This window comes from Zasmidium cellare (genome assembly GCF_010093935.1).
Source record: "Zasmidium cellare ATCC 36951 unplaced genomic scaffold M409scaffold_24, whole genome shotgun sequence".
NCBI lineage: Eukaryota > Fungi > Ascomycota > Dothideomycetes > Mycosphaerellales > Mycosphaerellaceae > Zasmidium > Zasmidium cellare.
In genome coordinates this window covers 410905-428551 of record NW_022986968.1, presented here as the reverse complement: position 1 = coordinate 428551, position 17647 = coordinate 410905, and the positions used below count along the sequence as shown (strand labels likewise).

Genomic DNA, 17647 nt, shown 5'->3' with positions numbered 1-17647 from the left:
GAGGCAAAACCTTTGGGACGGCGCATCCCGGCATTTACTTCAATTGCGCTACCGTTCTTGCCCCACTTGACCCTCAACATCAACTGGCAAGTGAAAGATTGCAAAAGAGTGCAACATGGCGACCGACCCCCCAGAATCATTCTCAATCTCCAGCGACGACCGTCGATTCATGCGCGAACCATACAACCCTCTCTACATTCCCTTCCCAACGAAACCAGTTTTAGTACATCAGTACGTACAGAATCTCGCTCCTATTTTCGAAGTCCTCGTTGTCTTAACATTCCAATCCAGGAGCAATAGCCTCCCCGGCCACGCATTCACCCAAGGCCCCCTCTTCGCGCCTCTCCTCTTCGACAACAACGACTCCGATGCCCGAGATCACTGTGCGGCGGAGAGAAGTATGTCAATGTCCCTCCCTTCCTGAGACCTCACTAACAACGTCTTAGCATTCCTCTCCTGGCTCCGCCTTGCAACATACATGGCTGTAGTTGCTATAGCAATTCTTATCAGCTTCCACCTCAAACACCAACCTTCTGAATTGGAACGAAAAGTCGCCTTACCTTTCGGCATTATTTTCTGGGTTCTGGCTTTGGCGTGTTTGGTTTCGGGGTTGCATAATTATATCAAGACTGTGAATCGGTATTCGAGACGGCAGGCTTTGGTGCAGACGGGGGTTGGGACGCAGGTGGTAAGTTTCAGACATTTCCGCCACGTTCATGTGATGCTGAGTCGTGTTCTCTAGGTTTTTACAGTGGTGGCGTGTGCTATCATAGCTGCTTGTGTGTTGTTTCTGTCGACCAATGCGCAAAGTGCTCGGTGACAGTGTGTAGCATTGTCTTGCTCTTCTAACGACATTACGACGACCATGAGCTTCGAAATTTATGACTTACGCCGTTAGCCCTCGCGTTGTGCCTCGTTCCTCTCATCTCAGCATCCGCTGTTGCTGCCCCACCGTACGCCAAACCTCGGGGCATGAACATCGATCCATCAATCATTTACATAGTTCTTCTCTGCGCATGCATGCAGCCGACGCATACACCAGCATCGCTCCTATCCGCCCATGTCAATTAGCTCAGGCTGTCACCCGCACGTCCACTCTCATATGTCCAGTAACGCCCATGTGTCGTCGTCCACGGTCGTGTACACCTTACCCAATCCCATGAGTTCGTCGCTGGCCTTCTTAACTTCGGTGATCTCAACCCCTAACCGAGTGGCAATGTCCTGCGCGTGCAGACCCTCATTCGTCTGTGGTGTTTGCTTCAGGCAAGCGAACATCTTCTTCGCCATCTGGCTGACGCCTTGCATCCTCAGGACGTCTCCGCTGTCGCCTCCTCCTCCACCGCCAGAGTATCCGTTCGTTATTTGCTGTTGTGCGGCGTGGCCGTTTGTGGCGCCGCCATTTGCTTGCTGTGTTTCGAGCGGTCCTTTGGTGAAGTGTAGATGTACGACGGTCGCCTCGAGAAGGTGGTATGTGATCTCGTTGGGATCTTCGATAGGCCGTATTACAGTCGCTCCGACGTGGCGTCTGTTGTTGAAATCCTTCAAACGTCCCCAGACTCTTGCATAGCCTTGCTCAGCTGGCTTCTTCTTCCCAGCTCCCATGTCCATCTCATCATTCTGCATTGCCTCCGCATCGATCCACACTTTGACTTCGATGGTGCCGGTGCCGTCATCCAGCTTGTAGGTAACGTTGGTGGTTTGCGTGGAGATGTTACGGACTTGGCCGACGAACGTGACTTGCTTCATCTCGTTGCCGTCAAGCATGAAGTAATCGGCGTCTGGGTTGGGGTGTTCTGCGCCGAGGAGTTGCTTGATGGTGACTGGGCGGAGGTTGTCTGAGCCGTAGCCACGCTTTGCGACAGCGTTGCCCTCGCCCTGCGAGCCTGGCATGAAGCCGCCGCCATCTGCGCCGCCCTGAGCGCCATAGGACGTCGTGCTATAGCCGTAGTCTGAGGGTGATGTTAGTGGGGTTGGTAGTGAGGAGATACCAAAGTGGCGTACCCATGTTGGAGGACACAGAATAGGTATCGAGACTCTTGATCAAGTCGTGAGTTAGAGTGCGGTGTCTCGTTGGTGACAGTGAAGTGGGTTGATGTCGTGTGTTTTCTCAAATTGATGGCACGCGTGCCACTCTGCCTGCACGCGTCGCGGCAATTAAGGTTCAAGCTAACCTTATCGATATCGCTAGCGTCGTCTCGAAAAGTTCGCCAAACTCCAGCCACAACGACACCGACTTCAGATCGAGCAACACCAGCTGCAGAAGAACGAAGATGGTCAGGGCAGCGTCGCCGGCGCTCTCGGAAAATGAGGTGGATATCACGAAGAGCCTGTTCCAGGATGGAGGATTCGGCAGCGATTCAGACGAAGAGGCGCAGGTTGTTGGAAGAAAGGAAGACCTGAACGCTGGCCTTTCAGACGGCGAAGAGGACGAGGCTTTCATCGCTGCCACTCAGGCTGCCGCCAATCGCCGCAATGACTCGAAGCCAGCGAAGAAGGCCGGCGCCTTTCAGACGATGGGACTCAACACGCACTTGCTGAAGGCCATTACCCGCAAAGGCTTTTCGGTACCCACGCCTATCCAACGCAAAACGATTCCTTTGATTTTGGACGGGCAAGATGTGGTCGGCATGGCAAGGACAGGTTCTGGAAAGACTGCAGCCTTCGTGATCCCCATGATCGAGAAGCTCAAGTCGCACAGCGCCAAAGTCGGAGCGAGAGCTATCGTTCTTTCACCGTCAAGAGAATTGGCACTGCAGACGTTGAAAGTGGCGAAAGAGATGGGCAAAGGAACAGATCTCAGGACAACACTCCTAGTTGGTGGAGACAGCTTGGAGGACCAGTTCGGCAACATGGCAAGCAATCCGGATATCATCATTGCTACGCCAGGTCGTTTCGAGCATCTGAAAGTCGAAATGGGACTGGAGCTGAGCAGTGTGAGGTACGTGGTGTTCGATGAGGCCGATAGACTCTTCGAAATGGGGTTTGCAGCACAATTGCATGAGATCATGCATTCTTTGCCAGCTTCACGGCAGACGCTGCTCTTCTCCGCCACACTGCCCAAGAGCCTTGTGGAGTTTGCACGGGCTGGCCTGCAAGATCCAAAACTCGTCCGTCTCGATGCGGAGAGCAAGATTGCACCCGGTCTACAGAGCGCTTTCTTCACTGTCAAGCGGGCAGACAAAGAAGGTGCTCTCTTGCATGTCCTACAAGATGTGGTCAAAATGCCGACAGGGGAGACGGAGGCGACCAAGAAAGCCAAAAACCCCAAGACTGGAAGTAACAAGAAGCGAAAGCGAGGATCAGATGCGCCATCTGCGAACGAAGCCCCTTCACAGCACTCCACCGTCATCTTTGCAGCGACTAAGCACCACGTCGAATACCTGGCCCACTTCCTCAAATCGTTTGGATACGCCACCTCTTACGTCTATGGATCGTTAGACCAGACTGCACGAAAGATGCAGGTTCAGGACTTTCGTTCAGGACTAACTAATATTCTGGTAGTCACAGATGTTGCTGCGAGAGGTCTGGACATTCCAGTGTTGGCGAACGTCATCAACTACGACTTCCCCTCTCAGCCGAAGATCTTCGTGCATCGAGTCGGACGAACAGCTCGAGCAGACAAAGAGGGCTGGAGTTACAGTTTGGTCACTGGATCGGACATGCCTTACCTGCTGGATCTTCAACTGTTCTTGAGCAGGAAACTGGTTATGGGGCGAGGCGACAGCGAATCAGGCATGTTCAAGGACGCTATTGTCGTGGGTGCTATGATGCGTGACAAATTGGAGCAGTACAACGAGGAAACCCTGAAGTTGCTTAATGAAGACTCTGATCTCGCTGGCATGCGAGATGTAGCAGCGAAAGGAGAAAAGCAGTATCTGCGCACGAGAAACTCTGCTTCTGCGGAAAGTGTGAAAAGAGCGAAGTCGCTGACACAGAGCGAAGAATCGCGGGCCACCAACATGCTTTTCGAAGCAGATGAAGACACCACCGCCGAGCAGCAGCGACTCGATATGCTGGCGAGAGTGAGCGGATTCAGGCCGACGGAGACGGTCTTCGAGATTGGCAAGCGAGGAGAAAAGAGCGAGGCTGCTGAGATGATGAAGCAGAGACGGGCGAAGATCGAACCAAAATACCGCAACAATGGCGAAGCCGAAGATAGCGATGTGGAGGGCGAGAGCGCGAAAGCAAAGACGACCGCAGACGACGTGGAAGACGACTCAGACGAGGAATTGGTCCTCACCCAACCCAACGGCGCAGACATGTCCGAAGCCGACTCGGAAGACCTTGAACTGACCTTCACCGCCCCGGACACATCTAATTACCACCCCAAGGGCAAGAAATCAGGCAAAGACACCGAATTCTTCATGTCCTACACCCCCTCCACCCTCAACCTCGCCGAAGACCGCGGCTACGGCGTGCACTCCGGCGGCACCAACACGCACTTCCTCGACCAAGCCCGCCACGCCACCATGGACCTCACCAACGACGAATCCTCGGGCTTCAAAGAAGCCTCCAAACCCGGCATGCGGTGGGACAAGAAACAGAAGAAATACGTCTCGCGCGCGAACGATGAGGACGGGAGCAAAGGCGCCAAAATGATCCGTGGCGAAAGCGGACAGAAAATCGCCGCGAGTTTCAAGAGCGGGCGGTTCGAGGCGTGGAGGAAGGCGAATCGCGTCGAGAGGTTGCCGAGGGTCGGGGAGATGGAACGATCCTCGAACCACCACAACACTCACAATCAGAATGGAGAGGGAGGGAACGGCGGCAAGCGCTTCAAACACAAGCAAGAGAAGGCCCCCAAGGAGGCGGATAAATTCCGGGATGATTATTATAAGCGCAAGAAGAAGGTGGAGGCGGCGAGGGAGAAGCGCGTGGGGAGGTTTGCGGAGGGGCCTGGGAAGGGAAAGAGTGAAATTCGGGGGGTGGAGGATGTGAGGAAGTTGAGGAAGGTGCAGGAGAGGAGGCGGGATAAGAATGGGAGGCCGGCGAGGAGGAAGTAAGGTAATATCTCATAGGCTTTGGAAGGGGTCAGATATGAGAGTGGGTTGTTGCTCGCTTCAAAACGTTTCAAGAATTTTTGATTTTATGTGCATCACTTGCATGTGACAATTGTCTCTCGTGTTGGTCACCAACTCTTTTCGGTAGACCTCGATGCTTTTGTGTTTTCTCAACCCAGCAACTCCACATCCAACCCAATAGCCCTCATGAACAGATTCACATCGCCCAACCTCTTCTGGCTCATCTCCTCCGGCAACGTCTTGCTAACCGTCACCGTCTCCATGACACGATCCTTGGCACCAAGAACCAACCTCTGCTGCTGATCAGGCGTAGCGCCGACACCCATCGTGGCGAGGAATTGCCAGACGTGGACGTCTTCGCTGGCGGAGATGTTAGTGTCGGTGGGGAAGATGTACGGCAGGACCGGCTCGATGGTGTCGAAGAGCTTGCTGTAGAGCTCGGTCCACTGCTGCCATTCTTCGGTGCCGTGTTGTTGCTGGCGGACGAGCTCGGCGCGGGAGGTGAGCATGGTGAGGAGGCTGATGCCGATCTTTGTGCGGACGATGATCTGCACGTGTACGCGGTCGAGCACGAGACCGACGAGGCCGATGATGATGTTCAAAGGTGCCTCGTTGATGTAGGAGAGAAGTGGCGGGATGACGGCCTGGCTGAAGAGTTCGACTTCCTCCTTCACACGGGCGGGGATTGGTGAGTTGTCTTGTGGTGGGTATGCATCGCGGATGACGTCCAGAATGTCGAGGTGGATGACAATGAGCGTGAGCATGGTTAGGCGCTGGTTGTCGTCGAGGTGTCGGAAAACACGAGGAATGGCCTTCTTTCCCTTGCCATGTGAGAGGAGCTGAATGAAAGGATGCGGTGTAGCTGGGCTGTGAACGTTAGTGACTGGTCAAAGTACAGAAGGTGGGCACTCACTTTGGCTGAATCGGCTCCATAACCTTCAGAGCCTTCCACAACTGTTCGTTGAGCTCTTGCATCTCGCTCCGCCACCGCATATGGCCTTCTATGACCTCTGGGGAACTGTCCTCATTAGGCGGTGGCGGCAGCTTTCTCTCGTGATCTTCCAGACGCATCAATGTCGAGTATAGCGCCTCGATATCTCGTAGTGTCGTCTTCCGGTCCGCGGGCTTGGGTGGGTGTCTCATCTGAGCTGCGGAATCTGGTCGCTTGATGTTAAGAAGCGGGCGTGGTGTCTTTGAGTTGCTGAAAGCAATCTTCCCCAGCGACCCCTCCATAACGAGTTGCTTGTTCTTTGGCCTTGCCTTGGCAGCTTCGACTGCCCTCGCGACTTGCTGCTCCATTCGCTGGACATGATTATCGCCACCGCGTGGGTGATGCCGACTGCGCCCATATCCGTACCGACTGCCGGTTTGGAAGAGATAGGTTTGAGCGAACTGGTTCAACGGCTGGCCTGGCCCGCTTCTTGGTGGGCCACGTATTTGCGCGTAGACCTGGTAGTAGAAGTCTTCGGCGAGTTGCTCCTCACTGCCTGGCTCGTTATCCACACCACCGGTGGCGGTCAGTAACTGCTGGAGCTGAATTCTTGTTATGAAATTCTTGTCCTGCGGAGTCATGAGACCATTGTTCTTGCTGAGAAGGAAGATTTTGTGATTTCTCTTGGCTCTCTTCGCTTCCTCAGCAAGATAAGCTTCACGATCCTCAGGTGTCATGGACATCATTTGCTGTGCCTGTGTTATAGGCGGACCGCTATATGATGGACCACGGTTGTGGGCGTGAGCCTGCGCTTGAGCCATAGCGTGCATTGGACCGCGTGGGGCATGGGGTGGAGGACCACCCATTGGCATGCCAGGTGGCGGTTGCTGGAAGTGCGTGGGCTGAGGTGGCTGGCCATGGAAGTCCTGAGATTGTGGTCGACCTTGAGCTGGCGAATGCTGTCTCTGCAAGATATGTGGCGCGCGAAGGTTGTAGTCTGGCGTGGGTTGTTGTTGCTCTTGTGGAGCCTGCTGAGGACGCTGCAGAATCTGTGGCGGACGTTGTTCGAACTGAGGTGGAGGAGGCTGTTGCTGGGGTTGAGCCGAAGGAGTGGGAGTGCTGCCCAGTCCTAGCATATTCTTCAAGCCTAGAGTCTGAGCCTGAACATCTTGAAGAGGCTGCGCAGGTGGTGTAGGTCTCGACTGCGTGCGCATGGCAGCCTCCACCTCTTCCAGACTCATCATCTTGGGGGCATTGTCTTGCTTGGGCTGCTCGGTAGGCTTCCGCTGTACTGGCTTGCCCCAGATGGAAGCATCGGCCTCCAGCTTTGGAATGTACTCTGGCTGCTTGTATGCTTCATAGCCGGTCTTCGCTGGTTTGGGCGCACGTGCCTGCGGTAGCGGTTGTCTTGCGTGGTGCAATGCTTGCTCTTCCAGCAACGTATCCCTAATCTTGGCCGTCTCGCCGGCAAAGTCGAAGTCACGTCCAACTTGATCTCTCGTCACAGGCTCATCACCTCCAAAGGTGTCGTCATTGAAGGTATCGCCAGACTCCTGCAGATGATGGCCTAGCCCATCGTAGGTCTGCTCAAAGTCAAGAACCTCTCCTCCGTCGTCGCCGTCACGGCTGAGACCAGCGAAAGGGTCGTGAGAATCGAACATGCCGCGCGAGCCAGACGGTGCGCCTTGATCACGCGGCAGGGTGGTGTCGAATCCAAAGAACGACATAATGGGCGACGCGCTTCTCGCAGGGCGAGAGAAGTGTGCTGTCTAGTGGATGTAGCCAAGGTACGAAATGAAGTGATCCAAAGAGCGCGAGCGCGCTAGCAATTGAGGTGACACCAGTTCGACGCTATGCACGAGGCACTCAGGATAGCTATAGGCAGGTGTGGTGAGGTGGTTGCAGTGGTGGTGTTGATTTTGGAAGCTCGACTTGACTGACGCAGGACGTTCCGCTGTGGGGCCAGACGTTGATGCCTGAGGCATTTATCTCTCTATCTTCGGACTGGTGCTAAAAAGATTGCTGGCTTCGCGTGCAAGTAGTGAATTTGCCAATGAAGTTCCCAAAGACGTATCGAGGTAGGCATGACAGTCTCCAATCTATCACCTCGACGCCGTGATCAATCCACCCACCTGAATAGTATTGCCCTGGCATTGAGTGCAGCATTCATTACCACGTCCCTTCGCCTGCGGGTGGATCCGTTAATAGCTCCTTGCGTTGGCGCGTCCACGTACGTCTGCCGGTCGCTCCTTGGCCGGGCTTCGTGTCGCAGGGCCTTCCAAAGAATACGAGAACTACCGCGTCGCCATCTCGTTTTCGCCCACCACCTGTCCTTTTTTCCTCCTCTTCTTCTTCGCAACCCCTTCGCCCTCGCTGCCGTGTCACGCAGCTGAATCTCGCGGTGCAGCCCCCGCCGCAAACCAATGCCCGCCTGCGACTGGACTTCGAGACCCTTATTTTAATACCGGATTCGATCCCTCCAACCCTTGTCGCTCCTTAACACCAACCACTCCACTACCCTCGCCCGTGCTCCGTCTGGCCAGAGGCCATAGCAGGGCCGACTTGTGACTTACGACGCCAGCGACGGCCGCGCAACGAACCTCCCTCGCGGCAGCAAAAGCAGGACAAAGAGCGACAGCCCCTTGGCTGGGCGCATACCTTCGCTGTCAGCTTTCATCAGCCCACACACGACCGACCAGAGTCTGGCACCATGGCCGGCTCAACGAGATATCTGCGATACATCATCGCCGCGTTCTTCGCCCTGATATTCATCTTCTTCATCTCCTCCTCGTCGACGAGGACCATCGGCCAGCAGTACACCCAGACCGCGGCCGATATCCTAAAAAACCAGGGTATTCTTCGTGGAGGAGGTTCAGGAGCAATAGACACGTCCGGCAAGAGCACATTTGCATCTGATGCACAGGGCAAGACGGATGTTGGCAATGTCGTGAACCCCGCCATGGGCCCTGCGTCGACCGAGGCGTCTTCCCCCAAGCAGCCCACCTCACCCAACACAGGCATTGGCCCAACCGCCTTCCCTCCTGCAAAGGCACCAGGCGCTCGCATGAACGCTACTTTCGTCACCCTCGCCCGCAACAGCGACGTATGGGAGATTTCCCGCAGTATTCGCCAGGTCGAGGACCGCTTCAACCACGCGTATAACTACGACTGGGTCTTCCTCAACGACGGAGACTTCGACGATACCTTCAAAAAAGTTACCACCGCGCTCACCTCCGGCAAGGCCAGGTATGGCAAGATTGACAAGGAACACTGGGGCTTCCCAGACTTCATCGATCAAGAGAAGGCCAAGAAGGTTCGCGAGGACATGCACGAGCGCAAGATCATCTACGGAGACAGCATCAGCTACAGACACATGTGCCGATACGAGTCGGGCTTCTTCTTCCGCCACCCACTCATGCTCGAGTATGAGTGGTACTGGCGTGTGGAGCCATCCATTGAGCTGTACTGCGACATTGCATACGATCCGTTCAAATTCATGGCCGACAACAAGAAGAAGTACAGCTTTGTGCTCTCCCTCTACGAATACGTCGAGACTATCCCAACTCTATGGGACAGCGTCAAGAAGTTCATGAAGCAACACCCTGAGCACATCGCGGATAACAACAGCATGGAATTCCTGTCTGATGACGGAGGAGTCACATACAACCACTGCCATTTCTGGTCCAACTTCGAAATCGGCAACCTGAACTGGCTGCGCAGCAAGGCGTATGTTGAGTACTTCGACTTCCTGGACAAGGAGGGTGGTTTCTTTTACGAAAGATGGGGTGACGCGCCAATCCACTCGATCGCCGCCGGTTTGATGCTTCCCAAGGAGGAAATCCACTTCTTCAACGATATCGCCTACTACCACGTTCCATTCACCCACTGCCCGACTGGCGAGCAGATGCGACTGGACCTCAAGTGCCACTGCAACCCCAAGGATAACTTCGACTGGAACGGCTATTCATGTAAGTTAATCCAGTTACTTACTCTTTCATCTGCATGTGCTGCAGGCACACGACACGATTGTCTCGGCACGCGCAGACCTCGCCAAGCACCACATGAACATAACTGACTTATTCCACTCACAGGCACCAACCGCTGGTTCGACATGAACAAACTGCCCAAGCCCGAAGGCTACGAGAAGGAACAGTGACTGGCCGGGCGCTACGGCATGGTTCTCCTCGAATGGCTCTGGCCGCTCATCTTCCTCGGCACCACCCTCGCCCTCATCGCCATCGTCCTCCTCGCCCGCCCTGTCATGAAAGCGTACCGCAGCATCGCAAGACAGGTGCGCAAACGCCGCGCGAGTCGCTTCTCGCACAGCCGATGGGGAAGCGATGTGGCGAGGCAGAGGGTGTGGGTTGGGGAGAAGATGAAGGTCGCGACTTATTAGTCGTAGTCGAAGAGTAGACCATCCATTCGAGAGGGGACCATAGACGTCGTTTTTCTTTCTTGACGTGTTTTTTTTTTCGGGAATGGATTTGGTTGTCGCGTATGTCTCCTTACATGTACGTCTCTGGGAAACAGGGGACGGATGGATCGGGGAGGTCTCTCTGCATTGCTCCTGGAGTTGGCGAAACATCACTGCTGTCTGTCTGCTGAGAAATCGAAAGCGTGATGGGGCGGGCATCTAGAAGGACGAAATGGCGTTTGGCTGGTCGAGTCGGGCCGGAAGAGGTTGCTGAGCTTTTCGTATTGAGTACAAAAGGCCTCAGCGACATCGGACCCGGTCGTACTCGGCGGGCTTTTCTTCTGTTGCGCTGTCGTGTTTTTGGGAGGGCCATTGGACCTGTGCTGTGATTGTTACGATATCAGATAGAGGATATGATACCAGATTCAAAGGGAAACGAAGGGTTGATTCTTTCTTGCACGAAGTGAGGTCGCCGAAAGGATCAAGACCGCCGCGGGTATGCCCTACCTCTTGTCATGCGTCAGAGTTCCCACGCCGGTAACCTGAATATAGGGCTTGGTTCGTTCCGTGGTAGAGGCGTGTTCCTTGAGGGGGACTTGGGGGGTAGGGCTGAGGTGATGGGGTGAGATGCACCACTGCAGGACTCGATGAGGGCTGTCGGTGGCATTCGTATCGTCCTGAGGCCTGCTGCGTCTTGAGCGACGAGTAGGGCTGAGAGCGTGATTATCGTTTCACGGATGTACACGCTGGTTTCCCTAAGGCGAGGAAGACCCCATTCTTGGCGACCAGTAGGGCTGGCTGGCTGGTGTGTTGCATGAAAAATCGGCATGGGGGAACTTCTGCTTGGCTGAGGTGAGATGTGTGATATAGTAAGTCTTTCGACCCGGTGGTTTGGTAAAAGCGAGGGCTGTGCCTGTTTCCAAAGGCCTGATGAGAGGAAGACTTTCTTGTGACCTTCAGAGGATTCTCACATGCAGAGAGGGCTTGTAATAATAGGCGTCCCGGGCTTGGCTCCGTTTCCCCCAGGTTGGAGGAGGATGATGATGACCTGGCTTTTGCGAGCCCTACTAGGGATGATGCGTTTGCGATGGATTACTCTTCTTGAAGATTTTTGATCTGCGATTCCTTGTCAGGGCTTGCCGTTCCTGATCCGGGGCGGTATCGGTTCGGGCGTTTGGTGATGTGGGCACTCCTTGTGAGTAAGCTGATTTGCGGCTATGGGAGGTTGTAGTTTTAGTAGAGGCTTGTAGGGCATCGTTCAGTCCTGGAAGGCTGTTGAGCTGTACCACTTCGAGTCCGAGGGCAAGGAAGTCCTGTTCGCGAACAGGGCGAAAATAGCTGGTTGGTGTTGGATTGGATGTTCTCTCGAACTCCGCCAGCCTGATTGTCGATATTCTCGCCTTCAATTCGGGCTCGCAAAGTCTTGAGGAATGCTTCGCGATGCTTGACTATTCCTAAGAACGAACTCCGAGGTACCGTAAAATCGAGCAACTGACGTTAGGCGGGCTATGACTTCCCGTCCGACCCTCGGCGGGAGTGGCATGTCACATGAGGTGAATTTTGCGAGAGAGTGTCTCCGTTCGCGAGCTTGCTCGGGCTTTTACTACTGCTCTTTGTCATCTCGCTTGGTATCTGCCTTTGCGTCGGCGCAATGCAGAAGTCGTGGTAGGAATGAATATGTGTGTTGTCTTTTCGTAGTATCGAAATGCGGCTGTGGTTAGGAAATAGGACATGCGGTGAGCAATGTGTTGTTTGGGTGTAGTGGTGAATTGATGATGGAATGACGGACAAGCCCTAAAGTGCGTGAGGTTGCTGCTCCTTTTGAAGTGAGCTTTTTGAGCCTCTCTCGTCGGGTCAAACTCCGCGACTCCATTCCTGGATCGACCGGTCCGTCCAGCATGGGGGATTATACGCGGTTTCCATGATGTTGGAAGGGACGGAGATATGGAGACGTGATGGTTGTTTGATGAGGGAGAGGGCAGACTTGGAAATGTACAGGGTGGCTTAGTCATGCCACGCTAGCAACAGCATCTCGTCTCGCTTGACGGCAATGACCATCATCACGGGCCCGTATCCTCAGGCCGTCGTTGAAAAGTATTCACGAACAAGTTAATGTGATGGACAAAAGATGGAGGCTGAACGACGGCGAGGCTCGCCAAAACAAGACATAGGATGTTTCGGCCATGTGGAACCTTCCGCCGCGACGCCGTGGTACCATTGGTCCATTGACGCAGCTGTTGAGTCGGTGACTTTCTTGGGCGAGCAGCACTGACGTCCAGCGTCGCGCGCTCGCCCATCGTCAGCTGCTGCCTCCGCTGACGACCGCAACACATCCCCCAAACATCCTCGAGCGCGCACTGATATTCTTGTCCGGACAGCGGGGCGGTGACACAAGCCATCTGTCGCAGCAGCCAGCGGATCTGGAAGACCAATCCGGCATCCGAATCTCCCACCTCCAAACTAGGGCTGTTAGGGCTCGACGACCGCTTCTCGTGGCACGCCTGGGAAGGAACAGCAGCAGCAGCATGGAAAGTACGTTTCGGCTCCCTCTGCCAGGGCTCACCTCGCGTTCAGGCGCTGGTGCTGCTTCTGTCGGCCGTGAGCATGACATGGCCGGTGCCGATGATATGCTCTTGTTGATTAATGAAGCGCGCGCTCGTACACAACCCAGGGCTAACTGCTCCCTTCAGTGTTGTCATCCTACTCCCACCCCTACGGCGCCCCGCCCATCATGCAGGATGGGGCTGCTTCGTCCTCGACCTCGCTCATGGGGTCGAACGCTGCCGGTCGTGGCGGCCCTATGACCAAGAGACGCCGTCTCGACAATGCCACGGATGACGCCGCAACGTCTGAGCCCTTTGACCAGCATTGGGACGAGGATCCTCAGGGCCAGAGCCGCTCCCAGCAGCAGCAGCAGCCTTCGCACTCGTACGTCTCAGGGCAAGACGCGCCCTCTTTTAGTACCACCAGCACTGCAGCCAATGCCCTGGGTACCACTGAGGGCTCGTCCTGGCCTAATGCTTCTTCCGATGTGTCGGCCTACCCCGACCTCGCTCCTTACCAGCAGCAACCGTACTTTTATGGACAAGCTGGCGCCGGAGCCTACAACTCTTCTTGGAACACTACTGCTGCTCAGTCGTATGGTGATACCTCCACCTCGGTGAGCTACTCGGTTGGAGACCAAGCCAACGCAACAACCATGCCTTTCTTCCCTCCCACCACCACTGCCCATGTTGGCGATACAACAGAAGCCATCGACAGCAATGGAGGCCTCAGCTACCCAGACCTCACGACTGCCGATCAATATGCCTTGTATACGGCACCTAGTGCAACAGCTCAACTTGCCCAACGAGAGGCCGCAAAGTCGTCGGCCTACTACTTTGACGATGCCAGCATGCATCTCAAGATCCAAAGCCTACCCATTCTTGACAACTTGGTATGTATTCAGATAGTGCTCGACATGACTTGAACTTGCCTCCAAGTAATCGTCGGATCAATGATCGTCGTTAATGTCGTGATCTAGGCCACACAACTGATCCACACCATCTCGAAAGCGAATTACACTCAGATCCAGGATCTCATGCGAGGAGGAGAGACAGAAGATGGCCAAGCTTACAAGACCCTCAAGAACCTTTTCGACCAAACGAGAAAGGTCTACAGCAGAGAGACACCGTTCATCGATGCCATCGCCATCCAGATGTTCCAACCCAACCAACAGGAAATCATCCGCAAAGCCAACATCGCTACCTTCATCTCAAGCATTCTGGGTGCTCACGACGTGAGCTTCTTCCACCTGAACGAGTTCTTCATGGAGACGTTTGTTCCTCTAGGCCATCGACTGCTCAAATGGCAGGGCGCAATCTACCTCGAATTGAAGACACAGATCTACATCTCGGCACTGATGAACAGCGAGGGAAGTCCAGAAGCCATGCTGGATGAACTGTTCCCTCCCGACCTCGACGCCCAGATCCTTACTCGACATCCAGACGCACCAAGCTTGTCACCTAGCGAACAAGACTTTATCGATCGAAGCCGCGCACGAAAGAGCTACCTCCTTGCCGAGCCATCATCTGACGAAGCGCTCAAGGAGTTGCCAAAGAAGTACCAATGGAACGACTTCGTAAGAGAGTTTGCTTCATGCATCACGAAGAACGTGGACGGTATTATGAACGTTCCAGTGCGCTCACAGGCCAACCAGGGTGGAAACATGTCCAAGAACAACGCACAAGATGCCAACGGAGCTGCCGGCGCTCCAAACGGGACCCTGGCTGGCGTTCAATCACTGTCAATCAACGGCAAATCAGGTAGCTCTGGTCAAGGAAACGAGACCAGAAAAGCTGCACCGGCTGCTTCTACCATCCGACAACCCTGGACGAAGCCTGAAGAGGATGCTCTGCTTGCTGGTCTCGAGCGCGTGAATGGTCCTCACTGGTCACAGATCCTTGCACTTTACGGCAGAGGAGGTTCGATCTCAGAGGTGCTCAAAGATCGAAACCAAGTGCAGCTCAAAGACAAAGCACGTAACCTCAAGCTGTGGTACCTCAAGACAGGCAAGGAGGTGCCAAACTCACTGCGCGGCGTCACCGGTGAACTACGTAAACGCGGTGGAGCTCGCGCGAGAGCAGCCCTGGGCATGCTCGACGAAGATCAGGGCGCAAACGGTGCCCCAGATGGAGATGGTGATGATGGTGAAGATGGTGTCGACCCCTCCCTGGAGAAAGAGACGTCCAAACCAAAGGGTCGCAAGAAGACGAGCAAGCGGTGAACGTGGCACGACTTCGATGATCCGCTCGATGGCCACTCAACCGATGGACACCAGGCTCGACGTCATGCATTCCTCATCTGGCGACGTGAAAGTCTCCGGATGTTGTGATCAACTCCACCTGTGAAGCTTACCACCCCTTCCCAGTCGGGAAGTTGCTCTACTACGCTCTGCCTAGCACACGAACGGCAGCGGTTCACTAGCGGTAACTTCTCACTGGCCGACAAGCATTCCAAGCCAATGGATACTCGATCAGGCCTATCGATCCGCGACGAGCCCAGTCGAAGAATGGTGAAACACAAAGATCGACAGAGAGGCAACACTCGCGCCAGGCATCCACCCATGCACCGATCGGAAGATCGCCGAACCCGTACATTCAAGACCCGCCCAGACCAAGCGGCCACGCGCGGAGGGCAATTCGAAACCACTCATCATGGCTGCGAATGACGGAACGAAGCTATGACCACTATATACGCGCATGCATGCACGCACGACACACTTCTTGGCTGGACGTAGGTAGGGCTTTGACATATTTGGAGAGGGACCTGTGTGGATGAAACACACTCGCATCGACAGCAGCGTGGGCTTTGATTAGGGTACATATTATTCGTAGATGATGAGCTCGACTCAAAAATTACTTGTTTTGGACATCGGTCTCGCTGTGATTAGATGTGGTGTTGGGCATCAGTCCCTCCGTCGTACAGGTGAAGTGAGTGATAGTAAGCAAGACACATCTTTGGCGAGATATCTGCCTTACAGTAGTGAAGTGGACGGCCCTTTTCTGCATTACTTTCGGTACCGAAAGTGTTTTGGAATCACGCAGATTAAAGTGATAGCCTGGGAAAGGATTGCGGTTGTGGCTTAAACGATGCGATTCCTCCTGGTCGTTCTTTGATGGGGCTTCTTTCCTCTCTTTCCTTTCCCTCCCGTTTAGTATGCAGCACCCACACGCACGGCTTTAAAGGCCAAGCGTTCCACCGAGCTCCGTGTCTACTGTCAACGAAATAGATGGCCGCGATCGGTGAGATTTTGGCCCTAAGACCCCTTCTTGGCCCTCACTGTGAGCCCTATTTCGACTTCGTACGAGCACCTTTGCGGAGCTTTTGGGTAGAGGGGGATTGTGGGGGCTCTTCTTTGCTTTCTTTTTTGCTCCTCGTTTGTGGGGGGATGGGTATTGGGTGGAGCGGTGTCGTGGGTGATCGTGTTAACCTGTTCCTGAGGTATGTTCCGGCTGCTCTTGGCTTGTAGGGCAGAGAAGGATTGATGAGCCTCTGCCTCTCGAGTTGGAGTTTTGTGGCTTTGGTGTCGGTAGCGAAAGGATTTAGATGTCGCGTGGCCTCTTTTTATGGAGTGAGGAGGACTCGTCCGTGGATCGTCCGGTTCGTTTCATCCTGAGGTTGCCCAGCCCTGCCGGTGGTCGAAAGTGGTAGTTTGTAAGACTGAGGGATCCTGTTCGCTAACGTGACGTGGCCATTGGATGTAATAGCCGCTTGGTCGCTTCGTGGCTTGAGTCGATGCCTGTTCCTGGATGTTGAGTAGATGCATGTGCCCTAGGAATGTTGGTGACAGGCTTGGCTAATAGGGCAGAAGGATTGGTGAGTCTTCAACTCCGAGTTCTGTGGCTTTCTGGTCGGTAGCGAGAGGATTGGAAGCGTACGTGTAAGTCGCGTGGGCTTTGAGGCCAGGCAGTGGGAAGAAGCCGACTCCTCCATGGCTCATCCGGTCTTCTTCGTCTGCAAAGTGAGATTCTCGAGAAGTCCAGACAGCTCTCTCGCCTCAGTTTCCTCGGCGGAGGATGGAGGCTGTGAGTAACCTGCGGCTCCCTGTTGGCGTGCTCCGGTGAGGTTCGTGCTGAGGCCTTTCTTCTTCATGGATTGGAGATGGTCTTCGACGATGGTCTTGATGCCTTCGTACGGGGGAGTTCCTTTGCCGAATGTCGCGGCTGCGTTGCGGAGGTTGCGGAGGAGCTATTGGTGTTTTTTGTCAGAGAAGTGATGGACGTGTTGATGGTGGAGTTGCCTACAATGAGGAGGAGCTCGTCGTCAGGAGTCGGTGCTGCCATTTTGCTGAATGCTTTCCTTTCCAATTAAATAGGCCGGTGCTATTTTCTTCAATTCTTGCAATCTCATCTGAAAGATGGCGTGTGAAGAACGTGGACAATCGAAGTCAAGATCGTGAAAAGTGGGTCCGAGATTTCGAGATTGTGGCCCGTGCGCTCGCCAATTTCAGTCACTGCGACTTCCACCTCTGCTCGTGACTGCAATTCAATTGAAAAATTATTACGTCTACAATTCTTAGGCTCCTCCTTTCTTCCACAACAACAACAACATCACCAGCATATTTTACGCCGCGCAAATCATGGCCGACGCAGACGAAGATGTGATCCCTCGGGGCCCTTCGAAAGGCGAAGACGTGGATCTTAGTGATGAGACACAGGACTTTCGGTTTTTGACTTCGATATCGTAGGGCTTCACTTTACAAGACTTACCACAGATCGAAAATATCACGTTGTTGACTCTTTC

The 17647-nt window shown here is 54.4% G+C and overlaps 7 protein-coding genes across 7 annotated transcripts; 4 read left to right on the top strand and 3 right to left on the bottom strand.

The window, feature by feature from the left end:
• Positions 1 to 115: 115 nt before the first annotated feature.
• M409DRAFT_24851 (uncharacterized protein) lies at positions 116 to 820 on the top strand (the record flags this gene model as incomplete). Its single annotated transcript, XM_033807422.1, has 4 exons — positions 116 to 231; positions 292 to 398; positions 447 to 688; positions 743 to 820. 4 exons carry the CDS (start codon positions 116 to 118, stop codon positions 818 to 820), a joined length of 543 nt encoding a protein of 180 aa, XP_033665838.1.
• Positions 821 to 1098: 278 nt separating this feature from the next.
• Positions 1099 to 2005, bottom strand: M409DRAFT_24850 (uncharacterized protein; the record flags this gene model as incomplete). Its single annotated transcript, XM_033807421.1, has 2 exons — positions 1099 to 1936; positions 1989 to 2005. The coding sequence occupies 2 exons, from the start codon at positions 2003 to 2005 to the stop codon at positions 1099 to 1101; spliced, it is 855 nt and encodes a 284-aa protein (XP_033665837.1).
• Positions 2006 to 2270: 265 nt separating this feature from the next.
• Positions 2271 to 5000, top strand: M409DRAFT_24849 (uncharacterized protein; the record flags this gene model as incomplete). Its single annotated transcript, XM_033807420.1, has 1 exon — positions 2271 to 5000. One exon carries the CDS (start codon positions 2271 to 2273, stop codon positions 4998 to 5000), a length of 2730 nt encoding a protein of 909 aa, XP_033665836.1.
• A 167-nt stretch (positions 5001 to 5167) lies between these two features.
• On the bottom strand, positions 5168 to 7676 carry M409DRAFT_24848 (uncharacterized protein; the record flags this gene model as incomplete). Its single annotated transcript, XM_033807419.1, has 2 exons — positions 5168 to 5885; positions 5932 to 7676. The coding sequence occupies 2 exons, from the start codon at positions 7674 to 7676 to the stop codon at positions 5168 to 5170; spliced, it is 2463 nt and encodes an 820-aa protein (XP_033665835.1).
• Positions 7677 to 8659: 983 nt separating this feature from the next.
• M409DRAFT_67638 (glycosyltransferase family 15 protein) lies at positions 8660 to 10105 on the top strand (the record flags this gene model as incomplete). The annotated part of the gene is made up of 2 exons (XM_033817490.1): positions 8660 to 9917; positions 10041 to 10105. The coding sequence occupies 2 exons, from the start codon at positions 8660 to 8662 to the stop codon at positions 10103 to 10105; spliced, it is 1323 nt and encodes a 440-aa protein (XP_033665834.1).
• A 2989-nt stretch (positions 10106 to 13094) lies between these two features.
• M409DRAFT_24846 (uncharacterized protein) lies at positions 13095 to 15128 on the top strand (the record flags this gene model as incomplete). The annotated part of the gene is made up of 2 exons (XM_033807418.1): positions 13095 to 13799; positions 13887 to 15128. 2 exons carry the CDS (start codon positions 13095 to 13097, stop codon positions 15126 to 15128), a joined length of 1947 nt encoding a protein of 648 aa, XP_033665833.1.
• Positions 15129 to 16840: 1712 nt separating this feature from the next.
• On the bottom strand, positions 16841 to 17187 carry M409DRAFT_24845 (uncharacterized protein; the record flags this gene model as incomplete). Its single annotated transcript, XM_033807417.1, has 2 exons — positions 16841 to 17092; positions 17149 to 17187. The coding sequence occupies 2 exons, from the start codon at positions 17185 to 17187 to the stop codon at positions 16841 to 16843; spliced, it is 291 nt and encodes a 96-aa protein (XP_033665832.1).
• Positions 17188 to 17647: the final 460 nt, after the last annotated feature.